The following is a 16,551-nucleotide window of genomic DNA, read 5'->3' on the forward strand; positions in this document are numbered from 1 at the left end:
AATGACTGGAACCTGCTGAACTTGCTACGGTACTAAAAGATGACTTTTACATTATTCTGAAGTTAAACAACATGACAGTTTAACCAACTTCAGCCTACCCTTTAAAAAGTACAGCTAAAGGCTAGTCACTTGCTACAAAGTACACTGCATAATAAAATGTTAATAACTATTTCTTCATAGAAGTATTGCATTTTAAAATAACTTAAATGAGCTTTTATATATTAGAAATTACTTTCTACTCTTGCTTATCCTACAGTAAAGTAGAAACATCATTTGCGACATTTAAAGGCAAATCAGTTTAAAATACAAAGTCATTTTGTTCTCTTTAATTCTAACCAGGCAATTTTGTAAGAGGATGGAAAATAAAAAGGTATTCAAACTATGGACAAAGTGTCCTCTTCTTACCATGACCTGGGACAGACACTGAAAGAGTACCCGTCTGTACTAGGTATGAGCTGGCAGTATAGTCCTCATCTGTATCAGAGTCCTGAACTGGCTGGCTGGCATTAGTACTTAATAACCACCTCTGGTTGTCATGGAGATTGGGTGATGGAGGAGGGGAGTGTAAATGTTCAGTAACTGATGGACTAGATGAGGAGGATGGCATGGGAGGACCTATGAAAAAAAATAAAAAAAATTTAAAATATGGGTCAAGATATCATATCAACAACAAATCATTCCTTTTTTGAATCACCCAAAGGCTAGTAGTCTACTTCAAATACTAAAAAGAGATGGACAAAGAAAATATGACAATTGCATGTAATAAACTGGTTTAAGTGCTTTAGAAAACATAACCCAATGCCACGACTTGCTATTTCAATGAATGGTGTCTATCGCTTTCCTGGAATTCCAATGTCTCTGCAACACAGAATGACAGAGCAGCAAGTGCCAACTGAAGTGAAATATTTGTTGCACAACCATTTGGAAAATACAGTGTTTTCTATTTTTCAAGCCTTTAAGCAGAATAAAAATACTAAAATATACAGCCAAAGACAGGGCTGCTTATTTCAGTGGGACACTCCCGTCTAAAGTCTACTTATGGAAAAAAATCATTCAGATAGGCAAAGAAACGGGAATACTTTTCAAGCTCACACATACAGGGGAAACTCATAGCCCTAAATTCTTACCATATGAGTTATTCTGGCAGGAAGTTAAGTTTTTAGCAGTGTTTCTCAGATACACACACTATTCAAAACATATTAAAATGTTGCACCTGTCAAACGAGTCCATCTGCACAAGTTCTTTTAGAACATGGATACACAATGACTACATCCCATTTCTACATCTTGAAAGTATCATAAGGGCATGATGGAGAAAGACAGATTTAAATAAAGCTTTAGGATATCACAATGATGCATTTAGTCCTTCAACGAAACAATAATTAAAGCCAATAAGCAGCAGAGAACGAGTTAGCTCATTTACCCTGTGAATATATTGGTTCTTTATAGTATTTAGTCAGCAGAGATCCCACTCTGTGAGAATACAACTCCTGCACTACTTTTGAATAAAGTATTATGTTGCCTGTAGGTGGGGAATTATACCAGAAAATGAAGTGGCTTTATTACCTACTTTATGTTTAAAAAAATAAAATAAAATAGATTAACCTGAACGGATACCATTCATAACTATGAATGCAAATTTAAATTAAAGGAAAAGAGGGTTTTTCCCATCATGTAATGATTTGGTTTTATGGTACTCAGTAGTACAGTTATGCTGGAGAGGTGCAGCATCTCTCAATGTTATATTTAAGTTTAATACAATAAATCATATTGGCACCAATAACCTGAATTACCTGCCCACCACCTCCCTAGTACACTGCTAGAATCATGCTGATTTTTAAATTATTGGTTTTTTTTTTTTTCATTTTCAGTTTATCCCATCCCATCCCATAGTATCTTAAAGATCTCTACAATATGTTGCTAAGCCCCGACCAATTGGTTTCCCTGGAAAGAAACCCGTAACAGTCTCACCACAAACTCTTGCCTTAATTCTTTTACGTGTCATTCACCTCTTCCTGTAGAGAACAGCACAATATATATAATTATCAATTTTAAGACCCAAGTTTGGTTCTGGAAGGAAAGTGAGCACTTACTGAAGTGACTCCTGTGTGAAACCCAAGGTTTACAGCCAGGGAAATAACAAGGATGGGGGAATGCCATTTTACAGGGCTCAACTTGGGAATGTGGAAGTAGGGAGCAGGCACATTTTCAAGACAAAGTTCAAGACAAAGTGCCACCATATTTTCTTGCTGCACCTTGATTTTTCCCACTGCTTGGTTCAGTAACCTGGATTTGGGCTTATTTCTTGATGGGATATTTAATGTGTTATTTATGACGTACCCAAACTGATTGAGATAGCCATTATATTTCATTTTTTGAATAATTCCAATAGTAGTTAACAGTGTTTTTTTTTCAAGTACGAATTCGCTCTATGATTTTAATTTTTTTTTTTTTTTTTTGGCTTGGAACAAGTCTCCTTTACTTGCTTTGGACTTCTCTGCCCAGAGAGGAGAGCTACAGTAATGTGTTCCAGATGTATACTGTCTGGAGCAAATCAGCATCCCCGTAATACCTACGGAGCTGATGCACAACCCTGTTCTCAGTGCGCTGCCTCTCTCCCTCTCAATTTACACTCATTAACTTCCACACACAACAAAGCCTTGATTACACAAACCGTAAGCATACAAAATATCCCCTTCCCTGAAAATGTGTCATGTCCAAGGTCCCTTAATTATTTTGTAAATTCCCTCATTTCCCCAAATTTATTAATTGTCTCATTGCTACATGGCTCGTTGACACCACGCTACAGTGATGAGCAGCTCCCCGGAGAGAGCATCCCTCGGGTGCTCCAGTTACCCAGTTCCTGGGTGCAGAAACCCCCGCGTGTCAGGTGTGGGCCACGCAACCGTGGTGATTTGATTTTTATAAATAAACCTAATTCTGGCAGGCAGGTCTTTCTCGTCACCAAGTTACATGGTCTGCAGAGAAAAGGGAGACGGTTATAACACAAGCCAGTTCTTCACGAAAACCCAGGGCCAACCAGCTGGGACACGGATTTCTGTACAACTTCATCCAGTGCTGACAGATTTCTGCAGCGAGTCCCTCTTTGATTCCAAGTGAAAAGACAGATAGCTATCTATACTGCCATTTATAGATTAAGTTACATGTTAAGAAAAAAAAAAATACTTAACACATTGTAAATGATGTGCATATTCCTCTCCAATTTTTTTTTTTTTTTTTTTTAACATGGAATCATAGAATTGCCTAAGTTGGAAGGGACCTTTAAGATCATCTAGTCCAACCATCAACCTAACTCTGATAAAATCCATCACTAAAACATGTCACTAGGCACTATGTCTACCCATCTTTCAAATACCTCCAGGGATGATGCATCAACCATTTCCATGGGCAGCCCATTCCAAGGCTTGACAACCCTTTCTGTGAAGAAATTTTTCCTAATATCCAATCTGAACCTCCCCTGGTGCAACTTGAGGCCATTTCCTCTTGTCCTATCGCCTGTGACTTGGGAGAAGAGACTGACACCTCCCCCCCACAGCTACACCCTCCTTTCAGGGAGTTTTAGAGAGCAATAGGGTCTCCCCTCAGCCTCCTTTTCTCCAGGCTGAACACCCCCAGCTCCCTCAGCCGCTCCTCACAAGACTTGTGCTCCAGACCCCTCACCAGCTCCGTTGCCCCTCTCTGGACCCTTTCATTCTGGAATGAAAAGCATTTAAAAATACTTGGTAATATCTCTTATTGAAATCTTAACAAACACGTTTATAAATCACAAAAATCATTAAGTATGACAAAAGCCAGTTATACTGATTGTAACACTTTTTCAATACAGCTTGGCGGCACACCATGACGCAAAGAGTATTTCGTTCCAAGGAAAACCACAAAAATACAAATACTGATTTTTTTTCCCCCTGTTCTGCTTCTTCTGGTATCCACCTAGCAAAAATTTATGTTGTTCTTTTTTGACTTTCTTGCCTGTACTTTAAAAAAACAAATGTTCTTCTTTTTACTATGTAACTTTAATGTAAGATAGCAAGCCATTTTTCATGAGAAAGTATACTGGACTTAAGAGTACGTCAGTCTCATCTTTTAGGTTAGTTACAAGGATAAACACACTTTAATTTGTTGGCATTTCCATAATGAAAAATACATGACTTTGAATTATCTTTACATGCTTCTGAAAAAATTATCTCACGTGAAAATGCAAAAAAATTTGCATCAAATATAGGCAAACTCTAGCAGGAATAGACTCAATACAGCCGTATGCGAAGATGCGAAAAAATTTGCTAAGGATATGAGTCCCCAAAGAAAGTAAAACTCAAAGAAAATTGGCTGTAAGAAGGACATTAACGAAGAAATACACCTGAGCTAATAATGGATACGTTAAATACATACGGACAAGGTAATTACGTTAAAACAATTGTACTCTTCTGTGCAAAGATCAGCGCTCATCTAAAAGACAGTATAAAATAAAAGTTGGAAGCGGAGCTGATGTCACATATGGAATAGCTGAAAGGGACAACTATGATAAATGCAACCCATAAAAAGCGAATTAATGATGGGGAAGACTACCATCAATGGACTGGTGATAATGGGAGGCATAGGGATGCCTGGGACTTTCTATATGAAGTATATTGAGGCTTAAGTAAGTATAAGGCTTGCTTAGGGAAGGCAATTCCTCTGGGAATTCCCGGTGGGTACCAGCAGTGAAGCAAGATGGCGTGCAGTGTGGGGCAGAGCTGCGCCCTCAGCCCCACAGCCTCAGGGACGCTTCCACCCGGCCACAGCCCACAGCTCACCATCCCCTACAGCCTACAGCCCTTCCCTTAAACGACAGCCATTGGCAGCACTTAAGCTTATTTATGCCGTATTATGAAGAACGAATATTCGTATTATGAAGAACGAATCCAACAGCTACAGAGCTTTCATCTTTTATCTGTCATCACATGCCTGGGAAGCACTTTGCTTCAACACCGATGGGTGCGCAGATGAACTACACGCAGCATCTTCACCAGATGTATTTTAGAGAAAATAGTATCGGACACTTTTGGAACATGGCATTTAGGAGGAAAGTAGGATGGAAGAGAAGCAGGAGCAATGATCTGCTGCTGTTGCAGGGTGGGCAGGCTGGAACAGATGACCCAGAAAGTCTCTGCAGGGCCCTAAAATACAAAACTCCTCAAACAGATTCAGACATTTTGCTGGCAATATGCTACCAACAAGAAAAAAAACCCACCACCTTGTTTATTTTCTTCTGTAATGATAAACCTGCACATTCTTAAGATCACGTTTTAGTTCAGGAAAAGTCCTTTGTTGCTTCGGGAATTTCTTTAGCGCTCAACTTTTGTTCAAATATCTAGATTAGTTCTCAACACCTGGCATCACCAATTCACTTTGTACCGCAAGTTCTGTACTTTGCAAAAGTGATTTCACCATAAAAACGTGAAGGGCCATTATTTCCCTCTCCGTCAGGATGTGGAAATCCTACCCCTAACTCTTACGCACAACTTCTGACAGCAGCTTAAGGCAATGCAAGGGGAGCCAGCTCTGGTGCGGCTGTTTAGCTACGGCAGAGCGGTGCGTTTTTCTCCTCTCACAGCCTTGGCAGCCCCTGTCACCGAGACTGAAGGGAAAAAAAATAATCCTCTATCTGCACCTCAAAGACAGAGGGGGAAAGTCTTATTTTGAAGTTAGTGGTAAAAGAGTACTTACCGACTTCAATGTCAGTACGAAAATGCTATTAAAGTACAGATTGCAAGGTAGGTATCTCCTTTCTTTACTTAAATTAATAGGATTTTTGCTGGTGACTTCAGGGAAATGAAGATTTCACGTTATTTTAAATGGCACTATTATGCCATCCAAACCCCAAAACATACCACATACTGTGGAAAAATATGTTATAAATGTAATGGCTCACTAACAGTAGCTATATATATCCATTTTGTACTTCGCTCCTCACAACAGGAAAAGACAGGGTGCCTTTTTCTTTTTAATAAAACAGATAATGGGATCTTTTAAAACCGGGATCAGACAAGCAGTGGTTTGTGAAGGTCAGCAATAACGTGTCTTCTGGCTAAATTAATTAGAAAGCCAAACACTTTCCAACAGGCAGAAGGACACTTGGAGCCCTTCTGAATCAAGCTGAGATGAATCTCCGCAATCTGTTCTAGGACTTCCCAGCGCGTTGAAAGCTGTAACACGCTCCGCTTAAATAGGGCACCTACATCCCCCTAACGAGTTCACCCATCGCATCCAAGTTTCGATTTCCAACGTGTGACATGTAGATTGACCCCACAAAGCCCCCCAGATAACCCCACGCCTGGTATGTACAACCCTAAGCAACCGGATTTTGGACCTCTGCGTATAACACAGCAAGTTATTAATATAGTGAGTTTTAATTGTAACCCCATTTTTTTATTATGGACTCCCCGTATGCTCTCCAACCTGTATTACTTGGCATTGGCATTTATCTCTCTGCTGGATGCTGCAGCCTTCTGCAGTCAACCTGCAGTGACAGTTATCTCTTAATTAAAACTCTACATGCAAATAGAACTACTGAAAAGTGGTGTGGCATAGCACACAAAGAACGAGTATTTATAACCAACCCAGTTCTTTTTATCTACTTACACCAGAGTCAACCACTGTAGCTCCTGTGAAGATCTCCCCAAGAAAATACATGCCTAGATGGTCTGTCACATATATACATATACACATATATGTGTAAGATATAAATAAGATGTAAGATAAGACTGTCTAAAATATAAAATAAGACTGTATAAATCCATCTATAGTGAAAAACACTCCAGTGAAAAGAACTACACGACAAGAATTCTTTTAAAAATAAATGCATAAAAAATGGTGTTTCTGATCTACTGTGCGTTTTCCATTTGATTGGTTTTGCTTTGTTTGTACATATAACAGATAATGACCCTTTTACCCCTGAACTGGGAAGTGGATTTTCCAACTCTCAAATCCCTCCGAGGGCTGATGAACTATGACTACACCTCACACGCAAATCTTAAATACAAGATCCACCTTTCCTAGATTTCCTTGAAAAGTTACTACTTCTAAACAAACCAAGTGCATTATCTTGAGATGTACTTTAACTCACCAAGTTGCAACTGCTTCTGTAAACTGTGCAAGCTGAAACTTTGCAGGACTACAATCAGAGGACATTGATTTGAAAACAAAAGTAATCCATTAGAAAGCGAGAGAAATGCTGGCCTAAAATATTGTAAATTGGTTTTGTTTTTTTTCTCTTCTTTTTCTTGGAAGTGTAGGATAATAATCACAATCTGTAATATAAAGCTTGTAATTGTCTTCTGAAAAAAGAGAAAGATTTCTTAAGAAAAATGGTTATGCATTAGAACTGACGCTCATTTCTGAAGCAAACACTTTGTATTTTGAGGCATTTTGGTGGTTTCAGAAATTTAACAGCTGCTGCTCAGCAGATTGCTAAATGAAAAGGAGTGCCCTGTTCTTACAGGGGTCAGACTGCATGATCACAGCAGCTCCTTCTTCAATCCCGAGTTCAGGCAGTGCTCATCTTCGCCTGAAATGGGAGTTTTGTCTGTAAAGAAATTGCAGAATCTGAGCCTTAACTGACAGACTATCCTAACCGAAGTGCATTGCTCTCACTGCCATTTCATTTTTTATTATTATTATTTTCAAAAGGAATTACCTTATAATACAAGAGCCAGGCGCAGAGCAAAGGTCCACTCAGCCAGGCAGAAAGTTCATGAGCTGAACTAAAAACTCAAGCATCTCTTGCATCCAGGTTTTATTTTTAGGATCTATTCTGCTCAACTCAACTGAACTTTCCACTTTATTTCCCCCAATATTAATTACAAGTGGGCACACAAAATGTTGGAAGGAAAACAGAGAGCTATTTCCACAAGTGTGAAAACCCTCATTCCGCTAAGAAAATCGTTTTAAGTGATAGGTCTCCATATTTTCAGAAAAAAGATGCCTAATTATTTTTTTTTTGGGGGGGGGTGGGAGAGTTTGGACAGAAGCAAGCTGATGAAATCAACACCAGATTGCAAAACGTTTTGATTAACTCATCTCTCCACTTGAGACGTAAAAGTTCTCACACAAAAATGTCACCTCTCCATTTAGAGGATCTGCTGGGAATCACAGAATCATAGAACGGTTCGGGCTGGAAGGGACCTTAAGGATCACCCAGTTCCAACCCCCTGCCCTGGGCAGAGACACCTTCTACCGGACCAGGTTGCTCAAAGCCCCATTTTGAATGTAGGGGCTGGCATTGAACCCCTCCAGGGATGGGGCAGCCACAGCTTCTCTGGGCAACCTGGGCCAGGGTCTCACCACCCTCACAGCAAAGAATTTCTTACTAATACCTGATCTAAATCTCCCCTCTTTCAGTTTAAAACCATTCCCCCTCACTCCACACCCCAGCAAAGAGTCCCTCCCCGTCACCCAATTCACCAAACCGAAGTCAGCATCACACAGTGCTGTGGGCAGAACCCAACTCTTCTCAAAAATCTCCCAGGATTTTCATGTTGAAAATCCCCAAACAACAAACCCACCTACAGACACAAAGAAAAACCGGGAAAAAAAAACCCACCCATGTTTTGGTTTTTTTTTTTTTTTTTTTTCATTTTCAGAAATGGAACCGAGCATCACAAACGGAGCTGCTGGCACATACCATAATTGGTGCAGGGAGGAGAGTGTCTCTCAGTCTCTCCATCTTGTATTCACTCAGTGATGGGGCTGAAAAGTTTACCAAGTTTCCACTCTCAATCCTGACCTTTGTAAAAGACTGTAATTTTTTTTCTGGATGCTGATATTCTTTCGGATGGCAATTCATAAAGAGTAATCGCCTAAAAATGTAACCTTTGAAAAAAATACTTCTTTATTCTTCCTATCCATGACTTTTTATTATTAGAGGTGAAATGGATTGAGCCATGTCACATCTGGTTTGTCATTCTTCCAGCATGACTCTGCGGTAGCCTACATACCATACTTTCAGTGTTGCTTTGGGCTAAATTAGGCGGGGGGGGCGGGGGGGGGGAGGGACGACAACAGGAAAAGTCTTGTTGTAATAGGATGGAAATGCATCCTGAAGAGCACCAGAGGACTTGGGGTTTGGGGTTGGGTTTTTTTTGGAAGGGAGTGGGGGAGAGGCTTGTTAAAGAGAAAGTAAATCTTCTAAGAATGTGTCACAAACCATCCGGTTTTCAGAATCAGGTAATTTCCCACCCTCAATCCTCCCACGCCAGTAAGAAGTAATCGAAAGAGGAATCAAAATAAATACTAATTAGCTAAATTTGGGTTTCTTACTTCTACCGGGCCCTACATTAGAAAAGTAGTCAAAGCACTGGTAGGATGCATTCTGCCGTGAGCTCCAGTGCCTCCTGGCATGGCCCTGTAAGGACCAGCCCCGCTGCCAGGCAGCCACGGGGAAAAAGAAAACGTCGTGCTGCTGCACCCTGTGTTTTCCCAATAAAATAAACTAAACCAATAAAGCTGCTCATAAAAACTAAGGAACCACGCGATGCCTTACCAGAAGCGTAAGTTTAGCGCCGAGAAAGGAGAAAGCAGTCCTGCTACAAAGCGTCAAACTTCTCCAGCCAGAGAAGTCTTGAACTTCCCAGGGTTTGTATGCCTGAGGGTAAAGCGACTGAGGAGGTATTTTTTGTCAGCTCTTCGTTGCTCCATTTTCAAAAGCTCTTCCCTTCCTGCTTCACTTTCAAGTTTTGTTCCTCGTTGGGGCTTTTTTTTCCCCCGCTATATTAAATGTAACTCCTTAACAAAGGAATTTTGGGGAGGGGAGGAATTAGAGAATTACCAGAAAATTATCGACTGTTGTCTCACGCAGTACCACTCTCGCAAGCAACGGGACATTTACTGGACATTGATGTCTCATTACATCTAGTATGTAATTTATTTCTCTGCTGGAACAGAACTTATCAGCTTTGCCCATGTGGAGAAAATGTTTCTACCTTAGAAACAAATAGAGCACCACAGGCAGGAAGCTGGAAAGCTTAAATGAAAACCCGCCACATGATCACCAAAGTCGGCTCGTACCGAAGCCTCCGAGGCAGCCGTGCTGAAGTGGGCCGGAGGTGGCATTTTAGGGCCAGATTTTCGACAAAGCCTCGTCTCGTTGAGGGATGATTTAGAAAACGGAGAACAATAAAAAACCGTCTCTGAGAACTCAGAGAAAGCCGGACTCTTTATTTAGGCATCTCTGGAAATCCAGCATTAAACAAAAAAGCCCACACCAACAAAGGGACGACAAAGTCCCTTATTTTGGCCTGAATATATAAACAGTAATTTTTTAACTGGTGAGAAAATTTATAAAGCAGATTTTTAGTCACTCTCTTCCACTGTAAGAAATTATTGCCATCTAAAATGGAACATATTTTGACCAGTTATATAAACTCTCTATTTGATAGCTTTTAATTTTGTAACATTTTATCTGTGTTTATACTTGGCAGGAGTTTATTGTGCTCTAGCTATATGTAGAATTTAAAACCGTAAATTTCAAATACGCTTACTTATCCATTCAAGTTCAGAAGAGCACAGACTTAACATTTCTTAAAAAAAATATACAAACCTGTCACATTAGCTTAGGTAGGTCAGAAAACGCTGAATGGAGGTAACAAAATCCCTCTGGCCTCAGACTAAACATGGAAAATTTCAGTCCAAAAGTGATTTTCATAAAGTTATGAGCTAATGAACAAAAGGGGGTTCTAATAAAGTTTCACGAAAAGTTAACTATAAAATCCAGCAGTAATAACATAATCTTTCTTTCTTTGCCAATTTGACCACTTCAGAATAGTAAAAACCAAAGTAAAATAAACCACACGGGTTACTTCTAAGAGGTTTTATCTCAGTGAAAATAGAAAAGGCCCAAAAGATTGGGCCAAAATACATATAAGGAAAATTCCAAAGCAGAGAAAATACTTGTTTACGCCTGACTGGAGCCAAGGGTAACAAGCCCTCTTTACCGAGCTGCTTCCAGAATCCTTGGGCCTCTGTCCAAGGAGAAGGGAGATGCCAACTGGGCCATCCAAATCTGCCTGCAGACAGAGGATTATCCATCCCTTTGAGAAGAGATGAAAGGAAAGTCTGAGCGCTCTGCAAACTCCGACACAACTTCATCTCAAAGGCAGGATCGCCAGCAGAAGCTCTACCAGCCTCCGAGTTCCTGAAAAATTATTAATGTTGAAGCATTATACTTTCAAGATGCACCTCTCAGTACCTGTAAGACCTGCCAGATAAAAGCCAATTACTACACAGAAAGCATTTAAAGGCATCGGTCTGGAAGCCCTGCCTGGTAAAACTAAAATTCCTCATATACGTTATTGCACGCGCCTTCCAAGATAACCCACTCCCTCACATCAACCGTCAGAAATCTCGACTGCCGAAACATCTACCAAAGCACTTATCTGATAACAAAAAGATACGAACAAATTTCTTATTTGACTGCTTTTTCCCCCCTCTGAAAAAGACAATTTTTAACAGGTTCTTGGCAAGATTACATTTGTATTCACACAATGCTCCTTTTATAAAAAGAAGTAATGCAACCGATTATGAGAGCAGCCCCTGAAAAAGCCAACTAATGGCTCGACTTTGTCCACATTCATATCAGCACAAAGTAACTAATTTTATATGATGCTTGATAATGCAGCACTATGTAAGGAAAAGATTACGCAGGAACACTTACAAGCTAAAACGTATTCATTCTGAAAGGATCAGACCATATAAAATGCAATTTATAAGCGCAGAGAAAAAGAGAAACACAGAATTGAAACCGGGTTTACCCACATTTCGTTCCTTTTGTACTTTGCCATGTTTATGCCTAACACGCATGCAGTTTTCTGATGTGGTTGCTGTTACTACATGGTACTTGATTTAGCCTCCCACACTCGAAATGCTGTGGTATCTACACGAAGAGATAAAGACAAAGGCCTAGTCTTAGCTCTCTCACTCAGTTCTCTGCGATGCTTTCTTTTCTTTGTGCTGTTTGTATTCGTTATTTATCTTTGAGGTATTCTAGTAGTCCAAATAATCATTCATTACATGGTTTCTGAAGCAGTTACAGCCCTTAAAGGAAATTCTTGGTCAGAATTTTTACATCCCCAAGTAGAAAACAAATCACAGGATGCTTCAAAGTCAGATCCTGTCAAACAGAGGAGGATGTTAATCAATGCAGTTTATACAAACCCCTCTGTCACACTGCTCTTCAGATTACGTGTGCTGAGATGAGCAGGCAGCAATATTAAGAACTGTGCAGACATTTCTTTTGAATAAAAATGATGCATCAGCCCGTGGAAACTCTCAGGAATCCAACTTTCACTGCAAGCGTCTCTTTGGATCTGTTTATTTCAGAAGATGTGGTATAAATGATGGTATAATAAGTTTTACTATGTTTTAGGCATAAATGACTCATACATCATTCCATTTGAAAGAAAAAGATCCTAACATGCAAGTACAATATGTTACCGCAGCTGCTCCATGGGAACAACAACATATCCATTTGGAAGGAAAATACATTTATGAAAATGCCTGATTAGCAGAAAAAGCAGAAAACAATTCATTAAAAACAATAATATACAACACAACTGCTTTATTTGACGGTTTTATGGTTACAGTCTGTTTTCATGGAATCTATTGGATTAAAATGCATCCAGCTCTTCCCCTCCCACCCCCAGCTCAGATTAGTCTTCATTGATGTTATCCATAAAGAAAACCAAAAAGCCCCTCTAGTTTTCTGTAAATCAGGCTTTGAAGGAGCAGCTCCCATGCTAGTTGAATGTAAAGTTGCTGGACAGAGTGCACCAAATTATCTTCTTGCTTCAGGCATCTCCTGCCAGGATCCCAGTTTGGGGGCAGAAACGCATGTTCCCTCTCCTTTTTGCTTGCAGAATACTGTATTTTTATCTTGGATGCCTCCTATCCCCTGCAAAGGTTATGAATTGAACGCTGCAAAGCCGGCAGGCAACCTACCTCTGAGAATTGCACAACACATATATAATAAAGGCAAGGCAGTGCCACCTACATCACGGCATCTACGACCTCCTAGAGACAAGGCTTCCTGATGTCCCAATCTTCCCTTTTACAGCCAAGGAAACCTCCGCCTCTCTACTTTCTTCCACCTTACCCCTCCTTCCCCTTTTATTTCCATATACCCTTCTCATTAATGGACACCTTTTTTATTTTTCCTCACACCGCAATGAAAAAGTTTCAGATGCTTCTTCTGTTACAAATTAACTAATTTATTGCAGAAAAAAGAAGGGAACTTCCACTAAAAAATAATTTATCAAGACAAGAAGATGTGGGAGTGTTGAATGCAGCACTACTTAAATATCTATGCCATTTAATGTAAACCACTTGCATACTAAAATACACTTAGAAATTATTTACAGCATTTTGTAATGTGTACATGGAATAACATAAATACACAGCTAATATTGGTAATGCCATTGTTTCTTTTGATGAAAGCAAACTCGGATGTGTTTCAAAATTGGGCTAAGTGGACACAGTTGGGCACTGCTTTACGGAGAATCCCCCAACCGTTCACCAAAAGGAACTGCAGACTCTTCAATACGAGAAGAGACTCAGAACTACCTTTATTCCCACCTGCTACCGGAGAGGCAGCTCAGATGGTTACCCCAACTTTGGGTCAACGTAAGAGACACAAATGGACAGAGACAGCGCCCAACCAGAGACGAGACACTTGGATGCTCTCCACGATTCAGGCCAGAGGATTTAAGGCCAGTCTCCCACCTTCCAGGTGAGTGCCCCGGCCAACGAGCCCTCGGCTCACAGCACAGCAACTTGTTCTCCCCCTCTATTTTTCATTAAAATCTCTGAAGAACTGTGTTTAGTTCCTCATCAAGACGAACGCCAAGCCTGCTAAATTTTTCATGACACTGAATTCTTGTTCTCCTGCCAGCCCTAGTTATGTGTGAACATTTTAGGCTCCCTCAGGCATTTATTTTACTACAGAGTCCTGAAATACTTAAGTCTATTAAGACCTAAAATAAACACGCAAAAAGGAGGAATCTGCTAGTTGTTCTCCCAGTCTATGTTTTAAGGAGTCAGTGCCTACACCAGTGAAGTCTGGAAATTATTCTCAGTGCTGCTGGTGAAATGATGGTACATTGGGCAGCAAACCCATCAAACCGTGCCAGCTGCCGCAGTGGGGCTCAACTCCACGCCACGGCAGGAGCTGGGAAGAACCAGCCAAATACTCCAAGCCTGGAAAAATCAGCTGGACTGCAAGTGCACAGCCGGAGCGGAAGGCGTAACGCTACCCAGAAAAGCTGGATTTACTAAACTGGCACACACTGACTCTGCTGCAGGCACGTTACCCCTGGGTTTGTGCCCAGCTGGGTCCCTGCCCGCTCCCTCGCTGCCAGGGAAGGGGGCGGCTGGGAGCAGTCCGCGACTGAAGAATAATTCCCACAGCTTGGCCGGGGTTAGCCTCCTCACCAAAGCCCTTTCTGGAGCAGAAATGGTGCTGGCCTGCTCTGCCTCAAAAAAGTGGGAGCTTGAGAATAAAAGGCCAAGCAAACACCAAAAGATTTCAGCCAGACCTCGAAAGGCAGCAGATGATGGACTGACTGAACCGCCGGGCTGCAAATCTGGTACGTAGGCTGGGAGCTGTGCATCCCTGACCTACAGAGAGGAGCTGGAAGAACACTCGTAACGAATTCCCTACACAAAATATCTGGATTTAAAGTCAACCACTGAAATGATTGTATGGCCATTCCCAGTTTATCTATGCATTCTGTTAGCTGCTCTCTCCAAAGAAGGTCTGGAGATAAACCAAGCTTCATTGTTTACCTTGAGGTCTCTTACACCCTACAGCACCTTCCACCCACAACGCTCCATTATTATTGTTATAATCATTGCCATTATAGACTTAAAAAGGAAGCACAAATGGCTGATTTGTGGCCAGAAAATACCATGCCTGATACCAAATCTCAAGTTCAACATAGCTGTCTTAGTGGCACTCCAGGCACATGTGAAAATGCCCATGTCTAGATGTATATGGTCTTACATTGGAGATGCCACGTACTAAGAAGGCAACGTGACATTTAACTCCGCTGTCATGACCTGCTGGCCACACACAAGCCCAAACCTCAGCTCTGTCCCTGGCATGTCTTCAAAAAGTTCCCAAAGATCGGAACATCTTCTACATAATGTCTCTTATCATCCTTACCCAAAGTCCCACTTTGCCTTTTTTCTATTTTTTTCCTTTAAAAAAAGCAGCTTGTGATTCGTCTTTCATATTTATTTTATGTGTAAAACAAACTTTCAAAATCCTCATTAAACAGTTTCTCTCCTACAGTTTTCAAAGAACTATTATGTAGATGTGAGCAATCCAGTCCTCAGGAGACCAATGCTCAAGGTCCCCGTAATGAACTGGATTTAAGATGGGTGTAATGTGAGTATTTAATCCTAGCAGGTGATCCTCATGGAAAGCACAACCCAAGACAAAAGCCCTCAAAGATTTTGTGCCATTCAGACCTACGAGGGATTTACTTCCTCAATACCAAATCTGACAGCAGGATCTTGACAATGTCCAAGCAAACTGGAGCACTGATATCCAACTTGTTCCTTGCCCTGTTTCTGATGTTCCCAAGAAACTCTGCCAAGGCAAAATCCAGAAGATTCCTCTACAAACTATGAATATGGTGGGGAGGGGCGTGGAGAAGCCTTCCTGAAGCCTGCAATTCTGTAAAGTGTGTGTATTTATCATCAAAAAAGTGGGGCTGGAATAGAACTCGGCCGTTCTCTTACACTGTATTCCCCTGTGTTGGTGAAGAATTATGAGGGTATTTCAATTTCCTGGTCTGTCCACAGTAATTGAAAAAGATGAAAGAACGGGAACGAAATCACTATCAAAACCACTACATAAGCAGTACTCAGTACTATAGGTAAATTTTCATTTAATCTTTGCCTGCCAAACCACTCAAGCTAAATGCACATCATGCTAGTTCCATGTATTATTTGTAATTCATTTTACCTCATTACCTGGCCATTTTTGCCCTGTTTTTCTCTCTCTCCACCTTTCCTATCTTCAGCTTGACAAGCTGAAAGCTTATCGATACAGAAATTCTTTCTTCTTATAATCAGCAAAGTCTTTAAGCATAACTGGAAAAAAATTTTTAATTCCAGTTAAGACGTTATTCTTTTCTCACGCCTCCGATACGAGGACGATGGAGTATCAGACCGAGCGGCGTGTCTGTGATGAATCACACCTCGTGCCCCTGAGTGCCCATGGCAGAGGAAAAAGAGAATCAGTCATCTCTCTCCCACTGAGGGCTGACAGGACGTGAAACACAGAGCAAAGCAAAGTCGGAGGATCAGAGCTGCCAGTTTTTACATCATGTGGGACCCCATAAAGGACCAAAAAAGCCCATTTCCTTAAGATAAAAACCACGAGAACAGACAATCTTTTGCTCTGCCTCCACCCGGCGTGGGAGGGAGCTTTCTTCAGCTGAGCTTTTGCAGTGAAATCGTGGCGACTCTTCTGCAGACACCTGAGGAGCCTCGT

At 40.9% G+C, this 16,551-nt stretch overlaps 1 protein-coding gene across 6 annotated transcripts in view; it reads right to left on the reverse strand.

The window, feature by feature from the left end:
• Window positions 1-16,551, reverse strand: part of TENM3 (teneurin transmembrane protein 3) — a 322,908-nt gene that overhangs the window by 174,826 nt on the left and 131,531 nt on the right. The window contains exon 3 of one of the 6 annotated variants that reach the window (XM_074154468.1): window positions 406-615. The exons of the other annotated variants lie outside the window; for them this stretch is intronic. Within the exon in view, the coding sequence (XP_074010569.1) occupies window positions 406-615 (210 nt within the window). The remainder of the gene's footprint in view (window positions 1-405; window positions 616-16,551) is intronic. 6 annotated transcript variants of the gene reach the window in all.

This window comes from Numenius arquata, chromosome 10 (genome assembly GCF_964106895.1).
Source record: "Numenius arquata chromosome 10, bNumArq3.hap1.1, whole genome shotgun sequence".
Classification (NCBI taxonomy): Eukaryota; Metazoa; Chordata; class Aves; order Charadriiformes; family Scolopacidae; genus Numenius; species Numenius arquata.